This window comes from Glycine max, chromosome 9 (assembly GCF_000004515.6).
Source record: "Glycine max cultivar Williams 82 chromosome 9, Glycine_max_v4.0, whole genome shotgun sequence".
NCBI lineage: Eukaryota > Viridiplantae > Streptophyta > Magnoliopsida > Fabales > Fabaceae > Glycine > Glycine max.
Window position 1 is genome coordinate 16,669,189 of NC_038245.2, and position 23,318 is coordinate 16,692,506.

General features: G+C 31.8%; 2 protein-coding genes across 3 annotated transcripts; one reads left to right on the top strand and one right to left on the bottom strand.

Moving 5' to 3' along the window:
- Window positions 1-11,761: 11,761 nt before the first annotated feature.
- LOC100807822 (two-component response regulator ARR12) lies at window positions 11,762-16,734 on the top strand. The gene is made up of 6 exons (XM_003533840.5): window positions 11,762-12,222; window positions 12,666-12,818; window positions 13,088-13,489; window positions 13,611-13,687; window positions 14,080-15,339; window positions 16,402-16,734. Exons 1-6 carry the CDS (start codon window positions 12,090-12,092, stop codon window positions 16,471-16,473), a joined length of 2,097 nt encoding a protein of 698 aa, XP_003533888.2. The 5' UTR covers window positions 11,762-12,089; the 3' UTR covers window positions 16,474-16,734.
- Window positions 16,735-18,388: 1,654 nt separating this feature from the next.
- Window positions 18,389-22,830, bottom strand: LOC100808358 (calmodulin-binding protein 60 E). Of its 2 annotated transcripts, XM_003533841.5 has the most exons (7): window positions 22,358-22,830; window positions 21,814-21,889; window positions 21,333-21,391; window positions 20,590-21,083; window positions 19,957-20,117; window positions 19,644-19,847; window positions 18,389-19,523 (listed from the first exon to the last, which is right to left on the bottom strand). In XM_003533841.5, the coding sequence occupies exons 1-7, from the start codon at window positions 22,474-22,476 to the stop codon at window positions 18,795-18,797; spliced, it is 1,842 nt and encodes a 613-aa protein (XP_003533889.1). In that variant the 5' UTR covers window positions 22,477-22,830; the 3' UTR covers window positions 18,389-18,794. The 2 variants fall into 2 exon arrangements, with proteins under 2 accessions (XP_003533889.1, XP_040860777.1); XM_041004843.1 differs by lacking the exons at window positions 21,333-21,391; window positions 22,358-22,830 and having other exon boundaries at window positions 21,814-21,893.
- Window positions 22,831-23,318: the final 488 nt, after the last annotated feature.

Consider the following 23,318-nt stretch of genomic DNA (forward strand, 5'->3'; position numbering starts at 1 on the left):
TTTGATCTTTAAGTGCTCTCATGTCTCTAGATTTGTTTGATAACTTGTTCGAGGGAGAGATTTCTAAGGGGGTTGAGGCGATGAAGAATTTAAAGAGTGTTAGTGTGGCAAGGAACAGGTTGACTGGGAATGCTACTTATGGGTTTGGGAGTTGTTTGCTTTTGAGGTCCATTAATTTAGGGGAGAATTCTTTTTGTGGGAGTATTCCTAATGATTTTAAGGAACATTCCTTGAATAATAATTAATTTGATTGTTGGCTTTAGAAAGTCCAATGGAAGGGGGATTGGAAAAGATAAGTTAATTTTTTTTTGCAAATGTTTTTATCCTTTTCTTTTTCTTAAGACACAATTGTTTACTATTGAATTTTTTTTTTCAATGCCAAAAAATATATTTTTTAAATTTTAAATTACTTTTAACATAATTACTTTCACATTTTTATTTTTATCCAAAAAAGGAAGATTGTCTCCAATTCTCAACTATTCATGCTTTATTATTGTTATCTATATTACCCTCTAAATCATAACTTCTTATACAATCAAATTAATTATTTTAAAATTTCATTTCATATATTAAATTATAGCGTAACTTAATTTCTTAGTGTATATATTTCTTTTAAAAAATGGAAAATTCATTTTTTAATTCTTGGTTTTCAATTTACATTTTTTACAAATTTAACCATGCTTAATTTTTATAATCTTAAATATTTTTCTCTTGATATATATTTTCAATCCTTCATAAAAATTTGAGCAAATTACACTCAATCACTTATGTTAGCATTTATTACACTCATACCCCTTTCCTAAAATCACATTTCTTTTGCCTCCCCTAAATAGTAATTGTTAGCAACTTTGTTAATTTTTTGTGAAATCTCCTAAGAACCCTTATCAATCTCGTGTAGATAGAAACCCACTCCATACTTGAAAATGTATCAATCTCGTGCTAGGGTTTGTGAAATTTCCAAATGACTCCCAAACACACTCAAATCACTCATAATCACAGTTCTCAATCGCTCTAAAAACATTCCTAATTGAGGTTCCCAACTTGCTCTTAAACGTTCGAAGAGAGATTTTGCAATGGTTTGAATCTTTATCCCAAACTTCCTAGTTCGAGCTTTTGCACCATTTCGAGCACATGTTTGTCCTGCTTCAAAGGTATCTTTGACCTTTTTTAGAAACCTGATACTCTTATTTCTTGTCTTCCATCTCCGCCTTCAACGCATAATACTCATCATCATCATGTTTCTTCGCCCACACAAACTTATTACAACGCATGTTCATACACATATAGAATAGCCGATTTAGAATCACAACAGTCCTACTACATTTGACTTCCATTGGTATTCCACAACCTGAACAATTTTTTTTGTGTGTTTTACTCGTACTGCACTTACACTACCATTAACATTGCCACGAGAAGCAATCCTTGACTGAGACATTTTGTAGAACACCCTACATGCAAAAAAAAAAAAAAAAACTCTTCAATAAAACATGTCATTTTTCATTTGGGAACAAAAACACAACATCAACACCCAATAGAAACCATAAACCTAAAAAATAGTGTGCTTCCATAACCCAAAAAAAAAGAGTCATCCACACCATGAAACACACAAAAGAAATGCACTTGAAGAAGATGAAAATATAGATCACAAAAAAAAAAAAAAGAAGAGGAGGGGTATTGCAAAAATGGAGATATAAAAAACAAACAAACCTTCAATGACCCACTGAAACATAAAAAAAAAAGAAAAAAAAAAGCACGAGCAAATTTTTTAGGGTCAAAACATTTTCAATTTTTTGATTTTATGGACTTCCCGTTTAACAGGTTCTATGAGAAAGATGAGGGCATAAATGTCCAAATATTTTATTAAACAAGCACATGTAATGAACTTGATCCATTTTTTAACGGATTCAGCTATGTGATGACGTACTGGTAGGGGTGGGTAAACAGACCCAGGTCCATGGATTGGCCTGCGGGGCCCACGGTCCGCGCGGGTTACAAACCAATTTTTTTAAATGGTCCATGGTTATGTCATATTTTTGGGTCCGCCCCGCTTAACCCGTGGACTTTGTGGGTTTGGCCCTCGGGGTCCGCGGGTTGCCCACAGCCCGCATTAGATTTGATTTGTGTGACCCTGACCTAATTATATTAGGTTTGATTTTCTCTTTTTCACTTTAAACTTTTCTTTTAAAATAACAAAAATATATTAGATAAGATAAAGATTTAAAGATAAAAATAAAAGATTTAAATTAAAAGATGATAACGATAAAAAAGGATAAGATAAGAAAAAATAAAAGATTAAGATAAAAAAAGATAAGTGATAACATGCTGAAAATATTCCTTTTTTGATATTTTCTCAATCTTTTTTTCTTTTAATCTATCATTTTTATATTTGTAAGCCATAAATAATAAAAATATCACTTCTTATCATTTAAGCTAAAAATAATTGTTAAATAAATATTTTTAAAGATATTTCAATATATTTTTATTATAAAAAATAGCTCATATCATATTTAGTAGTTATCATTGTAGCAGGCTAAAAACATTTTTTCTCCTCACAATTTTTTCTCCACCACGTAGTCACGCACGCGCACAAATCATACGACTTTTTCCCTTACAAGGAAAACAAAACGCGACTCACATGGAGAAGACTCAAGCTACCTCAAATATGAAATCATTTGTTGTTGGAAATGTTTAAATTTCATATTTTAGATTTATTGCTTGGATTTTCTTTTGTTAAGATATTATTTATTTTATTGATGTAATTGACTAATTATTGAGATTTTAGTTACATCTGTATTGAATTTAATTTGATTATATTATATTTTTATTAAAATTAAAATTCTCTTAAAACTAGGTCCACAGACCAGCCCGTTTGACCCGCAGGATCCACGGGCGGGGGCGGACCAATTTATTTGGTCCGCGTAAGAAGCGGAACAAACTGGTCCGATCTGCTGCCAATGCGAGCTTATGCGGGCGGACCTTACACAGGGCGGGCCTGCCCGCTTACTCACCCTGATCGAGGCCGTACCCGAATCAAATAAACATTAAAGTGTAGTAACTAGGAAGTGATCCTAGGTCGTTTCCCAACGAGCAGTGACAAGCCAAATGTTCATAATATACTTGCAGTAACAGTAACAGTAATGATGGGGGGTTGTTTGCTTTTGTAAATTAAACAGCGAATATATGTGAATTAGAAAATATCAGAATTAAAACACGTTGCTTCCCCTTGATTCACAAGCAAGTCTCTTATCCTAGGTTACGAGAGTTTATCCTTTATCAGTTTAACCACTTAATCCAACCCTAAATTAAATTACTAAGCGAAATTCAACATAAGGCATTCATTATGTGACTAAGCATCACATACACCAATTACTCATAAACGATCATTAAGCATGAACGTAAATTAAGCGTAGAGACAATTAATCAAGCACTAAGCATGCATGAATTAAAAGCAACAAATTCAAAGTAATTAGTGAAGAGGAAAAACTAAACAGAATTTAACAGTAATAATAGAACCTCAAAGAGAACTGTGCTTGATCCTCAAGGGAAAACAACGCTGCGGACTTAGCCTTCCATTAATCAAATAGAGAATGAAATTTTATTGATAAAACTAAAAGTCTGAACTGGAATTGTAAAAAAAACGAAAATAAAAGAGAAAGAGAAGAGAGACTAAAACTAAAAACGAAAAATAGAAGAGAGAGAGGAGAGAGAGAGTCTCCCGCGAGGGAGAGAGGAAGCCCCCTAAACTAGAACCTTGGTGCTGTTATATAGTTTTTTTTCAGCCCCAAAGCTTACAAATATGTTTTAAATCCAAGCCCATAAGTAAAATCAAATCAAATCTAGATAAGATAAGATAAGATCTAGATGAAATAATATCTAGATGAGATCAAATCTAAATAATATCTAGATAAGATAAGATCTAATTTTATAGAATAAATTAGTCTGCCCTCTTCAAGTCCAAGCCCAATTCTAGATTCAAGCCCAATGTTTGATTCAAGCCCAATGCTTCATTAATTCCTGAAATTAGACTAAAAACATCAAATTAGCTGAATGGGCCCAAATAATAAAACTGTCTAATTAATTGACCAATCAATAATTAAAATGGTACAAAAAAGGTTTAGAAAATAGAAGAAAATGATGGCACATCACACCCCTACGTACTGGGTGCAAATGTAACAAACTTTTAAAAATTAGGAGATGTTTTCATACATAAAAATAAATAAGAAGTGTGAATGTAATTTACTCTAAAAACTAATTACCTATATTTTCTTGTAACTTAATCTTTTATTTTTATACTTTTAAATTTAAATACATCAATATAACAATCGAGATATTTGTTTATCCCATCAATCCGATGCTCTCTCCTCGGGGCCCCATAAGAACAGTTTTAGGGTCACAGATTGTAATCAATATTAAATTCCTTTCAATAACCAAAGTAATAATGAATGAAACGTACGTTTACTTTTCCTTTTTTTTTTAATCTCAGTAATCAATATTAAATTCCTTTCAATAACCAAAGTAATAATGAATGAAACGTACGTTTACTTTTCCCTTTTTTTTAGTAACGTACTCATTCACGTACTCAGTCACAAACAATCACATTAATCATGGACCACTTGAGTAGCTGATCATAATAATTATTCATTTTGCTTTGTAATCTTTGAGAGTAATGGTTCTTCTTCATGACCCCATCTATCCATCTATCATCGGTTTAGTGGCGTGGTTGGTAAACGTCTAGCGATTGTTTGTTTGTCCTTTCGTTATCTTCTTTGTATCTAGAAAAGCATCATTTGGGCTGGGGCTGTACTTTGTTGGTTGATTGCTGAATGCTCATGCATCTAAAGCCAAATTATTGGCTATCTTGTGCTTCTATTTTTTTTTTATGATATTAATATAAAATATTTATTGTTAAAAAAAGTAATTAATTTTTGTTCAGAGATTATAAACGTCCACTAAAGGTAAATAATTTTCTTTTAATATAATTTATTTTATATATATTAAAAACAAAATTTGAATTCTTTATCATTTGATTAAAGGATATAAATTATTATTATTATTTTCCACAAGTGCTGGTGACTATCTTGTCCTTGCCCTAAAGGAAACAAGATTCAATACATATAAGCAAACCACGTTAAATAAATATGTCCAAGACAGGTGTTTGCTTTTTTGTTCTTGTGGAAGAATTGTCTATGTGCATGCCCTGCGATCAATGCTAAAACCCTTTAGTGTTCTTTGCCTATCTCAATTAATGAGTTGACCATAAAGTTTTGTTTGCAAATTAAGCTAGAAGAATAGCAAACTTTATGGATTCGGTTCCATTGAAGGTGAGAGGCATATATATTTTTCTAGGGTATGGAACAAAATCATGTGGCTATTTTGTTTAGTTTCTTATTTTAAAATTTTTGAGAATATATATACATGTATAATAAATTATAAAATTACTTAAATTTAAAATCAATAATAATAACAATATTCTATTATTTTTTTTAGATTGGAATTAGACCTGAGAAATCATAGAACTAATTATCCAAAAAGATATTGCAACAGTTTAGAGATAACTCATCTATTCATATATACTTCTCTATGTACATAATCATGGATCAAACTTTTATCATATGTTTAAAATGCTTAAATTATAAGTCATTCATACCACATTTTGTAGATAAAATAATCCAAAATTATTTTTGACTTTCGGTCAAGAAGTACTCTCAGAAAAAAAAAATCCGAAATTGTCCAAAAGCATCTTGTGACTTTGTGTGATGCTGCCATGTACCTTGTAGTTTAAAAAACCTGACTCGATTATTTTATTTCTTAAGATGGATTACATTCATGGCTTCAAAAACTAATTACAACTAACCAGTTACGTTGTTGTATTTGAATATAGAACTATTAATATAAAACGTTTTGTTTCAATTTGTGTTTTACTCTTAGGAGCATGTGCGAGATGGAGTTGATTGTGACCCAGATAAGATATTGTATAAACAATAAGCAAGTAGAATATAATAAAATTTTATAAAGTGTTTTAAAATTCTCATTAAATTTAAAAACAAAAAATAAGTTCCTAAAATAAGAAATATTTTATTTTATTAAACATTTTAATAAAAAAAATTTGCAATATCTTTTTTGATCTAATTTTTTTAAAACATTTTTTTTGTAATATCTTAATTTTTTCATAATAATATATCTTTATTATTTTGAATGACGATGGTATACAAATTGTTATATGTTTTGAAAATATTAAATGTATTTATTTAAAATTAAAAATTTCTCCATTAAATAAAGATATTACTAGAAAAATATTATGAGAAAATATACTATCATTTTTAAAACATTTTTATTTAGTTAATTCCTTAATTAAAGCCTCGAAACGTCTGCTTAACACGAAAGAAAAGGAAGAAAATTACTAAGATTTAAAACCTCGTGACAAAATGGTAGTTGCTAGGTCATTAACTGTTATCAGAGCACTTTGAAATTGGAATATTGCATAACAACCAACAAAAACGTGTACTTTAATAGGTAATTTGAAAAAATTTCTTATTATTAATAATAAATTAATAGATGTATTTACACATTCAACAGCATCACTGACATTTGTTTAATAGTTTTTGAAAGAGCATATGCCAAAGGAATAAATATGTGACTGACTAAGAAGAACTTTCCACCTGGGTGGGTCTAGCCACTAACTTGTACTTCAGGAGACAAAACCGTGACAGCACCCCATCTTAGCTAACAAACCGCATTAACTAATTCAACAAGGAGGAAACCTCAGCTTTCAAATTGCAATAAACTGAAAATAAAAGGAAAAAAAAAACTTAAATGTAAGTTTGATCTCCTATTTTATTTGGTCCACAAATTTGGTTTTCCCATTTTAAAATAAAAATATTTGTTTTTTATTTTAAAAAATTCACAAATTTTTTCAATTTTTAATTTTTAATAAATACGTTAAATCTAAGGGTCAATCAAATCAAATATAATTTTTAAGGATGTAACACCCCAAGTTTTGAGGACTAAAAATATACCACAAGAAGAACTCTTATTAGGATCCTTCTATTATATTTTCTGTAAATATTTGTTATTATTATTTGTATATCATTGATTTTTTACTAAGCAGGTACATGTGTTGTGATAGTGTGTGTTCCTATACACATGTGTATTTTGTATATATTATTATTATTGTTGTAGTTGTTGTTGTTTTTATTATATTACATTAATATTATATTATATTTGGTGTCAAAAAAGTATTAAATTAACTTTTTATAGTTAAAATGCTTGAAAAGTTGTCTAAGTTTAGTTAGTTTTATGATGACAATATGAGATGGACCATGCCATATCTTGAGATTGTTTTAAATCACAAACAAGTTTTTGTCACAATAAGAGCTATCATGGAGATCATGTGGATGAAGCCATTGGGTCAATATGTTCTTGGGAGTGGTCACGAGATTGTTTTCCATTTCCTTGTTGAGCAATTGCTTCATTTGAGATTAGGGGAGTGAGTTCTCTTTTTTTCTTTTGTTGTATGATTGGTAATGAGCCACAAGTATATTGTATGATCTTAGGTTTATGATTATAGAAAGTTTATTTTCTTGGGTGGGTTGTGAATACCCTGAAGCACTTTCTTTTGTTATGATTTTGGTGATTTTTATTATTGTATGTTTTGATGTTTTGTCATTTTGATGTTCTTGAAATTGAATTTGATACATGTTGCAAAGTAAAATTAAAATGCAATAAATTAAAGGAGTTTAGGGAAGAGAGAATTGCAAACTCAATTTTATACTGGTTCGGCCACGTCCTGTGCCTATGTCCAGTCCTCAAGTAACCCACTTGAGATTTCCACTAACATGTAAATCCTTCTACAAATTCTGAACCACCCAGGGATACCCTTCCCTTGTGTTTAGAGAACTTTACAAATCAAGAGACTCACTGTCTCTTGATTAACAATTGATCCCTTTGAAGTACAGAAGAAAGTTTTTTTCTTTTAGAGAAGAATGATACAAGTTGAAAAACTTATAAGAATCCTTAATGATTTTGCAAGTGTTTGGCCAAAGGTTTTCTTGTGAGAGGATAGGACAATGAATCTTCTGAAAAACTCTGAAGAATTTCGAGTACAAGTCACATATTTATAGGTCTTTGATGACCTTTCAAAAACTTGTGAATAGTTATGACTTTTCAGAGTTATTTTAAAAATTTCCTCACTGATAATCGATTACAGATGCGTGGTGATCAATTACATAGTTAATTTTGAGGAGTTACAATTCTTCAGTTTTGAATTTCAAAATTTTCGTGACTGGTAATCAATTACACAATTGCTGTAATCGATTACATATTTCAAATTCAAATATAAAACTTTCTGAAAGTTGTTTTAAAATAGTTTTGCCTCAGATAATCGATTACAGTTTCTTAGTAATCGATTACACATTTAAAATTCAAATTCAAATGTTTTCTAAAAACTGTTTAAAACTATTCTTGCTTCTAGTAATCGATTACAACATCTGGTAATCGATTACAGCATCTGGTAATCGATTACCAGAGAAAAAAACATATTTTTTCAAAACTAAAATTTACTTAAAAACTTTGTAAGGTGTTTGAAAGATTAACTTTTAAGGCCAAACCTTTGCAATCTCTTTAAGAGATTCTTTTAACATATAAAGGGCTAATTGTTAATCGTTTCTCTTGATTTCTTGATCTTGACTTGGATCAATGTTGAAATAGCTTGAATCTATTTGGCATCATCAAAAGCTTCATACAACATATGCATCTACAAATACAACTCTAGACATGATTATTATACTCTATGAAGGTTATAGTAACATAGGAGGAAAAATGAGTGTGTAATATTGATATCATAATGACTGGTAGTACAATGCATGATGTTTATAATTATGATTTGATGGATGAAGTGATGTGATGATATTGTTGCATAAATGAGTGAATGTGTCCATGATTGATATTGTGATTGAATGCATGATGTCCACGAGTATATGTGAAAGTAATATGTCATGGTATGCGTATGTGTTGTGAAAAATATTAGGAGAACCTATCCCTGCGAGATAGGAATCTCCAAGCGAATTTGAAAATAAACCATGTATATATTGTCTATGAACCATGCATCATGTTGTGCATGTGTTTTGAAGTGAATGACATTTATGAACCTAACAAGGGAGATCATAAATAAGTTGATGTATGTCTCTGACCTTAGGGGTGTAACAATTTGGAATCTCCTTTAAGCTCATGTTGAGCACATGTGTTTTAAGTATCCTCACAAGACCAAAACACCTTAACGCGCCATCGGCGATGCCATATCAATGAGAGTGACAGTATTAGGTTGCCCATTGTGTGGCAATTTATCGACTACATGGACTCTCGAGTCACATTCACAATGTTTTCCAAAATGGTACTACATGCATACGAGTTTAGAGGTCTAATCTTTATCACATTTGTGTGAGAATTTGTGTATGGAATGTTTGATTTGGATGAGACATGTTTGTGGTTTGGAACACAATTGTTTATAAATGTATCTTATATTTTTATGACTTCCCTAATGTTTTAAATTTATTGTGAGATGTACATCACTCTCCGTCTATTTGTCTTATTTGTGTTTAGGTTAAATGTACCTTTCAGGTGAACCTCTGTAAGATTATAATGATGATGCTACATGAAAGGTTTAGGTCTCCACTTTATATTACTATTAATTTTAGGGTTATAAATGTTCTGGAATAATATAACATTAGAACATAGGTTTTATTCATTTATCTAAGGATTAAATTAATGAATAATTTTTACCATATTTTATTTAATATTGGTTTATGAATTTTGAAGTGCCAAGATTTGTTGAACATAGAATTATGTTATTTATTGATTTGTTTTTTTTATGTTTACATATATTTGACATATTATATTCTTATTGCAAAATAAATGTTTTTTAAAGTTGATACATCTTTTTAATTAAATTTTGCCATAAATATAGTTAAAAAATATTATAAGTGTATAAATTTTGGGATAGAAAAGTGTTTCAGAGTGAATCAATCAGACTAAAATAAAATAAATAAAATGTAAGAAAGATGAAGAATTGAACAAAAATTATAAATTCTTAAAATATGGAAATTAAATATCTTTATTTTATAACAGAAAATCAAAATTATATTTAAGTTATGGAAAATAACAGAAAATCAAAATTATATTTAAGTTATGGAAAAGAAAGAAATTTTTTACATAAAAAGCTGTGTAAAATTATGGGATTTAAAAAAATTACTTTTAAAGGAAATTATTCTCCTACTGAAAAGTTTTTGACCATATTCCGTGTACAGAAACAAAAAATGGAATATACATTTAATAAGAAACAATAATAGCACATTACCATAATACCAAGATTCTTGAGATTTTTATTTATCAAAATTCTTGACAGCGTAGTTTCCTAAGTTGACCACAAGTATACCTATTTTGGGTAATTAATCGCAAATTTAAACTGCATTAAACCTCAATAACCCCAAAAAGAAATTCCAATATTTATTTTTTTGAATAATAATAATAATGATAATAATAGGACACATTCATCGTAGGCGTGATTGGAATCATTTGCGAAAATCATGTCGTTAGTTTTGGGTTGGATGGGGCATAAGGAGGGAGAGTTTGGGAGAAGCATTTGCATTGATCAGTTGGCCACACGAATAAGCATTACCGTATCAGTCCCCAATAGGGTGTAACTGGGAACATGTCACTCTGGCATTGGCGTGAAGGGAGAGAGAACTTGGAGAGAATGTGATCATGTATAAAAAAAAATCATTTTTGTTCCAAAAAGTGTCATTATAATTCATTGATAAATATATTTCTAAAAGATAAAAATACAAAATTTAGTTTACGAAAATACCAATAAAAATGATCACTAACGTTTATAAAACAGTCTACTTAAAGACAAATTTATCATTAAAATTATTGTCAACGTGACCATACCGATTAGATTGGACAAAAATATTAGTAAGATATTATTTTTGAATGTAAATGTCAGTAATTTTTTTTTGAATAAAAATGTCAATATTTTTTTATTAGAAGAAAATATCAATTTTTTTTTAATCTAGATGTCAGTATGTTTTATTGGACAAAAAATATTAATAAGTTATCATTATTGAAGAAAAATGCCAATAATTTTTTATTGGACTTAAATATCAGTATGTATCTATTGAACTAATTTGTTAGATAAAAAATTTTGTTTTATTTAAAGATAAAATATAATTTTAAGATAAATTTTTGTCATTTTTTATCATTACAAACATAACATTACAATAATCACTTAAAAATATATCGACAAACACAATTTAAAACAAACATAATAATAACGATAATATTGATTATCAACCATAATTTATTTATCACAATAGAAATTATTCAAAATAAACATTATACCAGTTTACCAAAAATAAAACATTGTAATAGTGACAGACAAAAGTTAACAACCGGATATATTTGTTACACTTTTTATACTTTCGGAGATTAAGTTTTGTATTTTTATCTTTCAAGGACATATTTGTTGATAAATTACACATTTAAAGATAAAAATGATTATTTATCATAAAAAATCTCACTAACTAGAATTAGTAAGAAATTAATTAAGAAATTAAAAAAAAATCTCGTGTGAAAATTATGAAAAAAATATAAAAAACTATAAATAATATAATTCTATATATTTTAATAAAAACATTTTAATGAATATTTTTTTTAATTTTTTAATTAATATTTTAAAGGCATTAATTAAAGTCAAAGGCTTCTTTCCCCCTGTTTTTTTTTTTTTTTGGAAGAAGTGAAGGACAAATAACAGCAGAGAGAGATATTTTGCTAAAATACTTCAAAGATTTTATGTTTTTGTTTTGCTGGCTTCAAATCCATCACTGTCCATTTTGTACAGGTTTCGTGACCTTGTTCCGTTCCACATTTTTTCCTTCTCCCTTTTCTTGCCCTTTTTTGTTGTTGGTGAAAGAGTGCCCTAGAGAACAAAGTTCCCGTTTTCAAAATTGAAGCTTTTGGGTCTCTGAGGTTTGATCTCTGCACAAGAACCTTGTTTTCTCATCTGGGTGTGTTGCTTTTGCCTCTGCTGGCTCGATATGGCTGTGGAAAACCAAAGGGAAGATGGGGGTTGTGATCGTTTTCCTGTGGGTATGCGTGTTCTTGCTGTGGATGACGACCCAATTTGCCTCAAGGTGTTGGAGAATCTCCTTCGCAAATGCCAGTATCATGGTTCGTTGCTTTTAATTCTTTTTGGTTAAGTAAAAATTCGTTTGTGCTCAACTTAGGACCATGTTGGTAGCCTTGACTTGTAAAGATTTATCCTTGTGTTGAATTGAACCTGTAATTCCCAGTCACTTTAATGCTTTAGATGCATCGTGCATCATGGATACTGTGTTTTGTGGCTTGTATATATTGACCTTACCTTCAAATTCCAATTTAAAATTTGGGTTTTTTCTTTTGCAAGATTTGCAAATTCTTACTTCTCCTAAAGTTTAAGGCTTTGGAACAAATTAGAATATTTTTTGATGACATTCTTTGTTTGTTGTATTTTAGAGCTATTAATGGATCAATCTGTGTAGGCTTTGGTTATGGGGTGAATTGATCTGCTTTGTTAGTTTATGATGCCTTTGACTTTGCCAAATCTCATGTCGGATTTGTGGTTGTTGTTGCAGTTACTACAACTAATCAGGCAGTTGAGGCACTGACAATGTTGAGGGAAAACAGAAATAAGTTTGACCTCGTTATCAGCGATGTGAATATGCCTGACATTGATGGATTTAAGCTCCTTGAGTTGGTGGGACTTGAAATGGACCTACCTGTCATCAGTAAGTTTACACTCCTTTTGTCTTGACATGCATTTGACCTGAGCTTTACTTATCCATATTCTGAGGTTTTGTTGTATAATTGATGAAGGTTATACCAATTACAACTTTAGTTTCCCCCAAAATTAGGGAGTTGATTTACCCATACAAGAATTAATTATTGTCATCCAAAAACTGAACTTGTGAAGAATTAAATGTCTAATCTTACAAAAATGGGTTGAATCAATTCACTGACTTAAACTTCAATTGTTTATTTGTTTATGATGTTCTAGTGTTGTCAGCACACGGTGATACAAAGCTGGTGATGAAGGGTGTTACACATGGTGCATGTGACTATTTGCTGAAACCTGTTCGAATTGAAGAGTTGAAGAACATATGGCAACATGTGGTTCGAAGAAAGAATTTTGATAGCAGGGATCAGAACAAGGCTTCCAATGAGGAGAAGGCTCCTAATTTTGCTGGGGGAGGTAGTCAAGGCCTAAGATCAGAAAACAGTGCTGACCAGAATAAAAGGCTTGGTAAAAAAAGGAAGGACCAAAGTGATGAAGAAGAAGAAGGTGGGGAAGAGAATGAAGATGATGAGGACCCCTCAGCACAGAAGAAAGCTCGTGTGGTTTGGTCTGTTGAGCTGCATAGAAAATTTGTTGCTGCAGTTAATCAACTGGGCCTAGATAGTGAGTTTCTGAAAGAAAAAATTTTACGTTTCCAAGTTGTTTGACTTGGTACCGTATAATTTCATACCTCAAAATGAGTACTATAATTCCTAATGTCAGGTTTATTCACCTTTTATTGCAGAGGCTGTTCCCAAGAAAATACTTGACCTAATGAATGTTGAAGGGCTTACAAGGGAAAATGTGGCAAGCCATCTACAGGTATAAAATCTTGGTTTTGTAGTTATCATAATTGTTCTATGCAGTCTTTGACAAATCAAGGAATGAAAATCTTTTAGATTGGATGATTCCTTAAATTTTTTGTGATGGAAATATTAGGAAAAGATAGTTTGTAGCGAAAATTAATAACTCTGAGAACTTTATAGCACATAGTATAAGTATTTTAGATATTTCTTTTTCTTGTAATAATATGTTTCGATAAAATATGGATAGATAAAATTAAAAAAAGGGCTTGTTACTAATGGGACATTTAAGACTTCTAACCCAAGTGTTTGCTAGGTGATGGTTGTGCACCTGTTCCTGTTCATTTAATGCGGCAAAGTATATTTTTCATTACTGTGCCATATTAATTCTGTTGTCATTATGTATTGCAGAAATATAGACTCTATCTGAAAAAGGCAGCCCAGCAAGCTAACATGGTTGCTGCATTGGGTGGTAGTGATTCTTACCTACGTATAGGTTCAATAGATGGATATGGAGATTTTTGCACCTCATCTGGGTCTGGAAGGATTACAAACGCTACATTACCATCATATGCATCTACTGGAATTTTCAGTAGGCTGAATTCTCCAGCTGCCTTGAACATGAGAGGAATTAGTTCTTCTGCACTTATCCGGCCTGTTCAGTCTCAAAACATCAACAGCTCCTTAAACACACTTGGAAACATTCAGCCATCCATTTTTCCTGCAAATCAAAGCTCAAGTTTATTACAAGGAATTCCAACATCAATTGAGCTTAACCAATCTAAGCAAAGAAACTGTACAACTGGAATATCACAGTTAAGCCAAGTTGATTCAAGTGGATTTACAGTTGCCTCTGGCTTCCCAGACCATAGGGCTACTGTTAATGGTCCAAACAATTCTCTCCCGTGTGTCTCAAATAATCATATAATGTTACAAGGAAATCCACAAACGCATGGCCCAGGAGCGTTTAGCAATCAGTCTTCTGTCAGAGCGGCTTCTTTGTGTGCTGAATCTTTTGACGTGGGCTTATGTGGTTCTTCTAATTTGTTGGATCATAATCGGTGCAATGATAACTGGCAGAATGCAGCTCAATTGTCTAAATTTCCTGCCAATTCCTTGCCACTTTGTGAGGCTTTCAGCAATGACCAACTGCCTCCCACTAGCATCAATGATTCGAACTCAAGTACTCATATTGGCAACAACAGTCCAGTTGATTTTTCTTCTAGGATGGGAATTTCTGTTCCTTTGGAGGACACCAGAAATGAGCTGAGATGCCAAGAGGGCTTGATTGGGAATATTGTACAGCCTTCAAGTTACACACCACGACAAAGGTGGGAAGAACATAAACTGGATTATAACCAAAACATGAGCTGTCCCTTTAATTCTGTAAATTCACACGCTTCCTCCAGTGGAGTGACAAGTTCTATGGGGCATGTTTTAAACCAAAATAATACAATTTGCAGCAATAGAGTTGATGCATCATCTTTGGTTGGCCAACTAAATGGAGCATCCCCATCAATCAGCCGGTGCACTGAAGTTGAGAAATTCTCTTCAGACATTCGACTGAAGCCAAATGAAGCCTACATTTTGGAGCAAATGAAGTCCCAAGATGGATTTATGCAGAATACTTTTGGGACCTTGGATGACATAATGGGTGTAATGGTCAAAAGGGTATGATTAAATATCTTACTTTTGTTTTTTTCGAAAGAAACCAACATGTTTCATCTTTTTCTGGTTATCGTGAAACTATTGAATTGCATATGATCGTAACAGATTGGTTTTTAGATTGTTATTATAATGAAAGAACAATTGTCCAACTTTGAATTTGACAGTTGCTTTTAGATCTTTCTGTAGCCTCGGTTTGTCACTTTGGTCTAGATAATCAATAACTGCATTTTATTATAGAAATCTACCTTTAAAAATAATTAATTTTTTTTGTATATTTTGATATACATAAAGTTTTGACTAGCTGTTTATGAAAAAAATAAATTAACTCATAAACCTAAATACTTGCCATGGTTTTCTTTTATCTGATGATGCCATTTTGCAGTTTCTTTTAATACATCAGGTGCCTTTTCATTTGCAATGGAAAACCTGAAGGTTTAGGCAGCTTATAACTAGTAATTTTTATTTTAGGTTTTGAGCCTTGTGTAAGGGCTTCCATATGTTGCTCCATCTTGTATTAGAAAGAAAGGAATGTTAACTGCGCATCTTTTTTCTGTATTAAGCTATTGCTAGTAATGGAATGAATTAGTGATGCAAATCTTGGAAATTGAAGACAAACCAATGTCAATTCAGTTCACAGTACATGACAAGTGATTAGTCATTATATATAATGTTACCAAATATAAACACAGATTCTGCAGTTATAAATGCTGTAATGTTTTAAAAATGGTAATTTACATTATTCCAACAAATTATCTAAATTACAATCACTCCATCTCTTGTTTCACAAGGTGGCCTGTATTGTCTTTTTACAATCCTCAAACTATATTGTATAATAATTACAAGTTACCACCACCCCCTCTCTTGTTTTGAGGTTGAGGTAGGTTTTTCAATGGTTGATAGTAGTACATATTTAACCAATTATAACCTTTGGTTTCTTTGGTAAATTTATCTCCTTAATAATTGATTTGGGGTGTCGGTGTGTGTCTAGAGCTATAAATAACTTGTATGATGACAGAAAATACCCTATGTGTTAATCATTTAATCTAATGCAAGACTATTATGCAGGAGCAAAATGAGTCGACATTGTTGGATGGAGAAATGGGATTTGATGCCTACCCTGTTGGATCATGCAACTGATTTCTTCTTAACCAGAACGAATCCAGGAGCAATAAAATCGTGAAACTTGCTCCAGTCTCTGAAACCGATTAATGTACACCTATTTTTATGTTCTGCTACTAAATTTATTTTCTTGGCCAACATTTTGTTGTTTCACTTATGGACTTTTGTTAGCCATCTGATCTGTTCCATCTTTTTTTCCTTTCAATCTGTAGTGTATCCCCATAAAAATTGTCTTTGGTTTAGATAAAATAATTGTAATATGAATGTTTCTTGGTGCTCTTTCTTTCTCTTGGGTATAAATTTTATTATATGTTATTTCATAGATTCTTGATATAAAAGTATGAAGAAGCTAAAAATGGAAAGGTAATATTCTGTGGCTGCTAACAATTTCAGTAGCTTGAATATGATATTAAACATTAATGTATATTTTGGACTTTTCTGGTATTGTTTTTGTGGTGCCTTTCCTTATAGTTATTTATTGATGTTACTTTTGTCTTTAATTAACGAGAACTTTTAAACCATTTTTAGAACATATTTATCCTAAATTTTTTAAATTATACGACTACTTTTCTTTTTAAAAGAAATAATAAAATTTTTATGTTCCACTCTTTTTGCTTAAACAATCGTTATCCCACGATGATATTTGTGCACTAGAAGATCTATTAAAAAAAATTATGTTCGGGCAACTATATGATATTGGCAATTGCATTATGTTTTCAATGAATAGTTGAGGTAATTTCAGGTGAACATGAAAAATTCCATCTTTCCCTAAAAGTCAAACTCTGTATGCCGTGTTTTGTTTTGTGGCTATAAAATATTACATAATGAAGACTTATATATTTCTTTACCTGGTTTATCACTTAATATGTCCTTGTATATTTTGGGATAAAATATGATTAGTTTATATACTTGAAAAATAGTATTAGTTTTTGTATTTTAACTTTGATCAAATTGGTGAGTGATTTTCGTTTCTCATCATAGACAATTTGAAGAAAAAAATTAATCAACAAAGTTGAAGTCCAGGGACTGAAATCAAATTTCACTGAAAGGACATGGACTAAAATTATACTTTATTCATATTTCTCCATAGACAAATAGTAAGACCCACAATTTCGTTCTTTTTTTTTTTATTAGGAAAAGATTAGGTGAGTTGGATCTTGAGGACTCACCAGGACTAAAACAGGCCTCAAGGCTCAAAGAGCGCTTATAGAGGTACTTACAAATTATTTATCAATAATATTTTTACATCAACAACGAGAAATAAACCTATGTCCTTGAAAGATATGAGTTCAATTCTCATCAACTGAATGAGTTCAATTCTTATCAACTGAATCAACCTTTGTTGTTACTTACAATTTTTTTTTCCAGTATTTATATTCTTCAATATAAAGAATAAAATAAAACTATTAAGTTAAGAATAATACGTCCTTCTTGAAGGATGTGAGTTCAATCCTTTCCAGCTAAATCAACTTTTGTTGTCACTCACAATTTTTTTCCTGTACTTATATTCTTCCAGATATAGAATAAAATAAAACTATTAAGTTAAGAATGAATCTATAAAAACATAACATCGTTGATATAAATCTGTCTGATTTCTTACACAGTTATATGAACGGAAAAGGTCAAACTAATGTCACAAAGGAGGGATATAATGTGAGTGTAATATATCCTGAAAAGGATAGTTACAGTTACTTGCATTTGAAATTTCCAGCACATACAAGAGGAATTACCAAATTCAACTCGTTTAACTAAAAAATTACTGGGAAAGTGAATCTGTCCTAAGAAATTTTTTAATTCTCATAAAGATGGATCACATTTCAGTCTTATGAACATAAGTCTAATATTCTTTACTAAATTATTTTATTACATGAGGTAAGCGCTCACAAATATGTCATGATACAGTATCAAAAAACAATAAAAATAATAAGAAACATTAGATACAAACCTCTGATCAGTAATTGAAAATGTAAGAAATGAAATTAATTCATAATTAAATTATACAATAATAATCGAAAAAATGCCACAATAAGAGAGCCTGTTACAAGACAGTGTTGTCTGATATTTAATCTCACAAGATGTATGGTCTATTAAGGCTATAAGCATGTCTTAGGTTGCAGTTTCTGAATTTGTTGACACATAATGCATTAGTTCCACCTTCAACCCACTGTTGAACCTTGAAATGCCACATCTTCACAACTTTTTTCACTTTTTTTTTTCTTCTAAGTCTTCTATGCAATGTAATGGATTTCCTTTGTTACACATTCCAAAAGCAAAATCAGCAAGCTATTTCCTATTAGCTTGAAATGAGTTGAAAATGTCCCACTTTCAAGCCTTTTAACTCAATTCAGCTCAGTGAGCTGTGCTCTCCTTTCTGCAGCTTTTTTCCTGATAAATATGCCCCACCTTAAAGCAGCTTTGAGCTTAAGCCACCCAACAACAGCCTTCCCCGAAGACTTCCCCTGGTCCTCGCTGAATGAATGATACATCTGAGGCTCATATTGAAGGCTATAAGTGTTGCAACCCTCGTTAGAATGACCAAGATTAGTCGACATGTTCACTCCTGCATTAATAGTCTTGAGTAACCTCTGCATATCATCACTCTCCAACATCTCCGAACTTCTAAGACGAAGTTCTTCTGCGACAATGTCTTCCAAACCTTGAGCATTTCTTGGCCGGGACCAATCTCCAGCAAAATATGTACTGCCAATTTCATGATTTTCACCCGACATGTAATTCATGCTGCCAGGCAATGCTATTTGAGAGTCAGTTAAAGACATTCCTACCATGTGATTGTCGGATCTCCCAAATGGATAATCGGCCAAACCAGGACAGGACGAATAGTTATTTGTTATTTGCAAATGTTGATTTGGTTCAGAGGAGACGTATGACACCTTGTTCTTTGCTGAGGTATACTGCTGCTCAGGGAAACTGTTATGGTGCATTATTTGAGTGGCCACAGCTCTTGATTCCTTTTTCAAATTAGTATGAGAATTTAAAACTTTTCCATCATATTCTACAACTCGGTGCCAATTTTCATATGCTTTCTTCACCAAGGAATCCACAGACATCTGTAAATCAAATTCTCAATAAATGAGTTAACGTAGTTACTAGTCAAATGAATACACATGTTGGTCAAATATCAAATTGATCTAGGAATTCAATGTTTTCGATTAACACAGGAAATTGACCTTCTGATTTGGAGTAAGTGATTCCAAAGAGAAAAATTGGCCATCAGAAATGAGGCCTCTCAGCTCGTATATATTGTTGAACATAATGCCAGAACTATTGGTTTCATCAATGTAGTATACAAAGAGCTTGCCACCCAAGACACATGTCTTGGCATGCTCCACAGTATTCTCCCACATTCTATTGGACATTCCACTACCAAGTATCTGTGTCAAAGATGGCAAATAAAGAGGTTTGTAGAAATAAGTACTTGGAAAAATTGGACTAGAGAAGAATGATATGGTTGCTTGTGAACAAATAACATTGAATTCTTACACTTCTTAACTTCTGTGGCTCACGAACAAGAAGACGTAGGAAATCTTCTACAGTTACAATTTTTGCCTGAATCAATTTTTTGTGAAGTGCACCATCCTTAGCTATCCGATCCAATCTCCAAACTTCATCATGCAAAGCAGGTGGGTAGTGTTTCTTGTACACTGCAAGTTCCAGAAAACAATTTGATTAGAGAACTTCATTAAACAAGATTTTTGAAAAGTATAAAAACTGAAAATATTGCTGTCTTGGCAAACTATGCACAGAAACCAACCAACTATAGATCGAGATAAATTTTCTATATTCATTATGCATGTAGCTGGGATACAAATGGTTGTCATTTATGCACATGTTATCTGTAATGTGGTATCCACTCAAGAAAATCCTATAGCTTCTCTACATGTAAGGAAATCCATTGTAAAAATGAAGATTTGTCCTATAGAGAATTAATACAAGTGTAGAGAACCAACTCTCGAGAGGTTATGCTGTTAGGGGAAGAAACAATATCTTTTACATCTCTATTTTTCCAACAAGTTTTGTAATCTATGCCATGCAATTATAACTTTAGTGAACCAATATCTCAAACTGTTCGATCATAAGTATAAAATATGAAGTGCTAACTATTAGAAAACTCACATTCTCCTCTATGATCTTTAACAGCAAAGGTTTCAGTTTTTCCCTCACGAATACGAATCTCCTCACAATAACCACAAGCCACCTTAACCCCAAGCCGGAATTTTCTGCTTCTTATCCAGCTAGAATTGTCCGTGAAAGTAAGATCACCAAAGGTTCCTACTCCTTCCTTTAGGCTAACCTGCAAATCTCCAGTTAGAAGTGGCCTTTTCCCCTCACGTTCCTTTACTTCGTGGCTTTCAAAGTGCTCTCTTGTCCAATCATCGTCTACTTCCTCATTAAAGTCACCTTCAAGTACCACCACATTCAATTTCGCAACAGATTCTGGTCCAACTTGGACAATACTGCCTGTGTTGGGATCCATTAACACAACATGGATTGCTGATCCTTGTTCTCCCTCAACCTTTCCACCAGTGAACAAATGAGGTGGCATTCTTGTTCTGAACTGAAGCTGCAGATTCTTTGCCGCTGGTCCTTCTAATCTTGGTGGTGGAGATCTGGCATTGGTAGAATGTAAAACATCAAACCATGGCTAAGGTATAATTATTATTATTCAATTTTTTTGAAGGATCATCACGTTTTTATACAATTTTGCACCAATCAATTTACAACATACTGTTAAGGACTGCACATGCTCAAATATCTTTAAATCAATTATCACTTATGAGCTATCAGGATCCTACTAAAGAGACATTTATAACTAAAAATAAAGACTTGCCAAACTCTAATTTGACAGGGAAACACACCTTTCAGCCAGTTTAGCATGGCCGAGTTTTGCCAAAGCACGCTCCACTTCTTCACTGACCTATTTTCATGGAATTTGAAGGATCAACATAATAACCTTATTATACATTGTATGTCTTGACTCTTGATTAACAGGTTTTTTTTTTTTTATTGATTCAGCCACACATAACTTACTTCTAAATGAAAGCAACACACATAATATTGAACTATCTAACTCTGACAAAAGCACCATCCACAAGGCTGTAAATAAACATTTTACATTCAGGTTCTCAATAAGAGCATCACTCATTTTACTCCATGTTTCGGTGTGCCTTACATATTATCTTTTCCTTTTCTTTTTGTAATAAAAATTTTAAACTGCAGACTGTAACTAAATGTCATTACATAACACTTTCATGCCACTTCTTTTGTGAAGAATTGCCCAGAGGGTCTACAGTCTACTATTATGCAGGATTTAATACAAGGAAAGCAAAAGTAGCTTACAATTTTTCTGAGAAGGGGTTCCAAAGATGAGCAAAGTCTCTGCATACTATCCACCTTTAAAGCTTCCACAATCACACTGTAGGCATTTCGAGTAACAAATTAGTGAGTGCTACTAAATTTGCATTAAAATACACAAAAGGGACTAAAACTAACATTTAAATTGAAGGTAATCAACATCAAGAAAACACTTGTATAAAAGATTCCAATAAATGAGATTTGTTGTAAAATCCAAATAAGATAGACATTCTTCTAAGTTCCAATTGCATCTTTTACCAAAAATCTAGTATTCCAGGAATATCATGTAGAAATAATCTTAACAGCAACACACAAAATTGGAAATCAATCCAAACAAGTAACAAGACTGTCATAAACTAATATTCTAACAACTAACTTTTGCCGATCCAAAAAAAGCTGTCACAAACATACACACACACAAGCATACAGAACCCAAACTCCACAATAAATTTGAAGCAAAATAACCCAATTTTTTTTAAAAAACGTCATGATCAGAGAAGGAATATTTGAAAATTGTATTGAAAAATACCTGGCTAAAACGGGTAGTTTTGGTTTCTTTGTCTGTGTAAGATGGTGCTGTACATCATCACCCTCCTCAACTAGCTCATACCCTCTCTTCTCCACTCTATTGTTCTTGGAACTTTCCATTTCTAGAAACTTATCCAATCCCAATGATATCTGTGGACTCTATCTAATTTTAGAAACTTGTTGGACTTGTCTTGGGGGGCAGGGGATCCGTAGGACAGTTGCACCCCAGAACCTTCCCAGAAGAAGCACAACACAACAGTGTGGACTGTGGAGAGTAAAAATCTTGGAACTAAAAACATCAACTTGAGCTCACAAACACATAAGGAGAGGTTCTTGGTTTTTTTTTTTTTGTTTGATATCTGAAGATCTTCAAGATTAGGACAATGAAAATGAGGACACTACTGTAGCATAGATCTGCATAACTATACAAATAATAAATTTTTTTTTTGTCGAAATAAAAAATTAAAAAGGTTCCTTGCATTAGAATATATAATTGATAATTGATATTATTGATGATCACAGCTGGATTGGATGTGTGCATGAACATTGGAATGAGATTGAAACCGCGTTTATTTTTGTCTCATTTGTCTTAGACTTTATATTCGTGGGTGCGGTGATAAGACGGAATCAGCCCTGTGTGTATCTTAATTACAGTATTTTTTTTATAATATTAGTAGGAAATAATTTTTGTTAAAAATAATGATTAATTTTTTTAGGGAGCTCGAGTACACGTAACATAAGTATTATTCTTTAAATATAATTTATTTTATATTTAAATATTAGAATTTAAATTTTAAATTATTTAATTAAAGATTAAGAGAAAGAGAGTACTATGTCAACGTTATTGGTGATTATAGTACATTTGTCTACTATTAGCTAGCTAGCCCCTAATGCGTATTAGTACTAAGAAAGTAAATGTGATACGGCACACATTGAAGAAGAGAGAAACGGTCAATGTCATT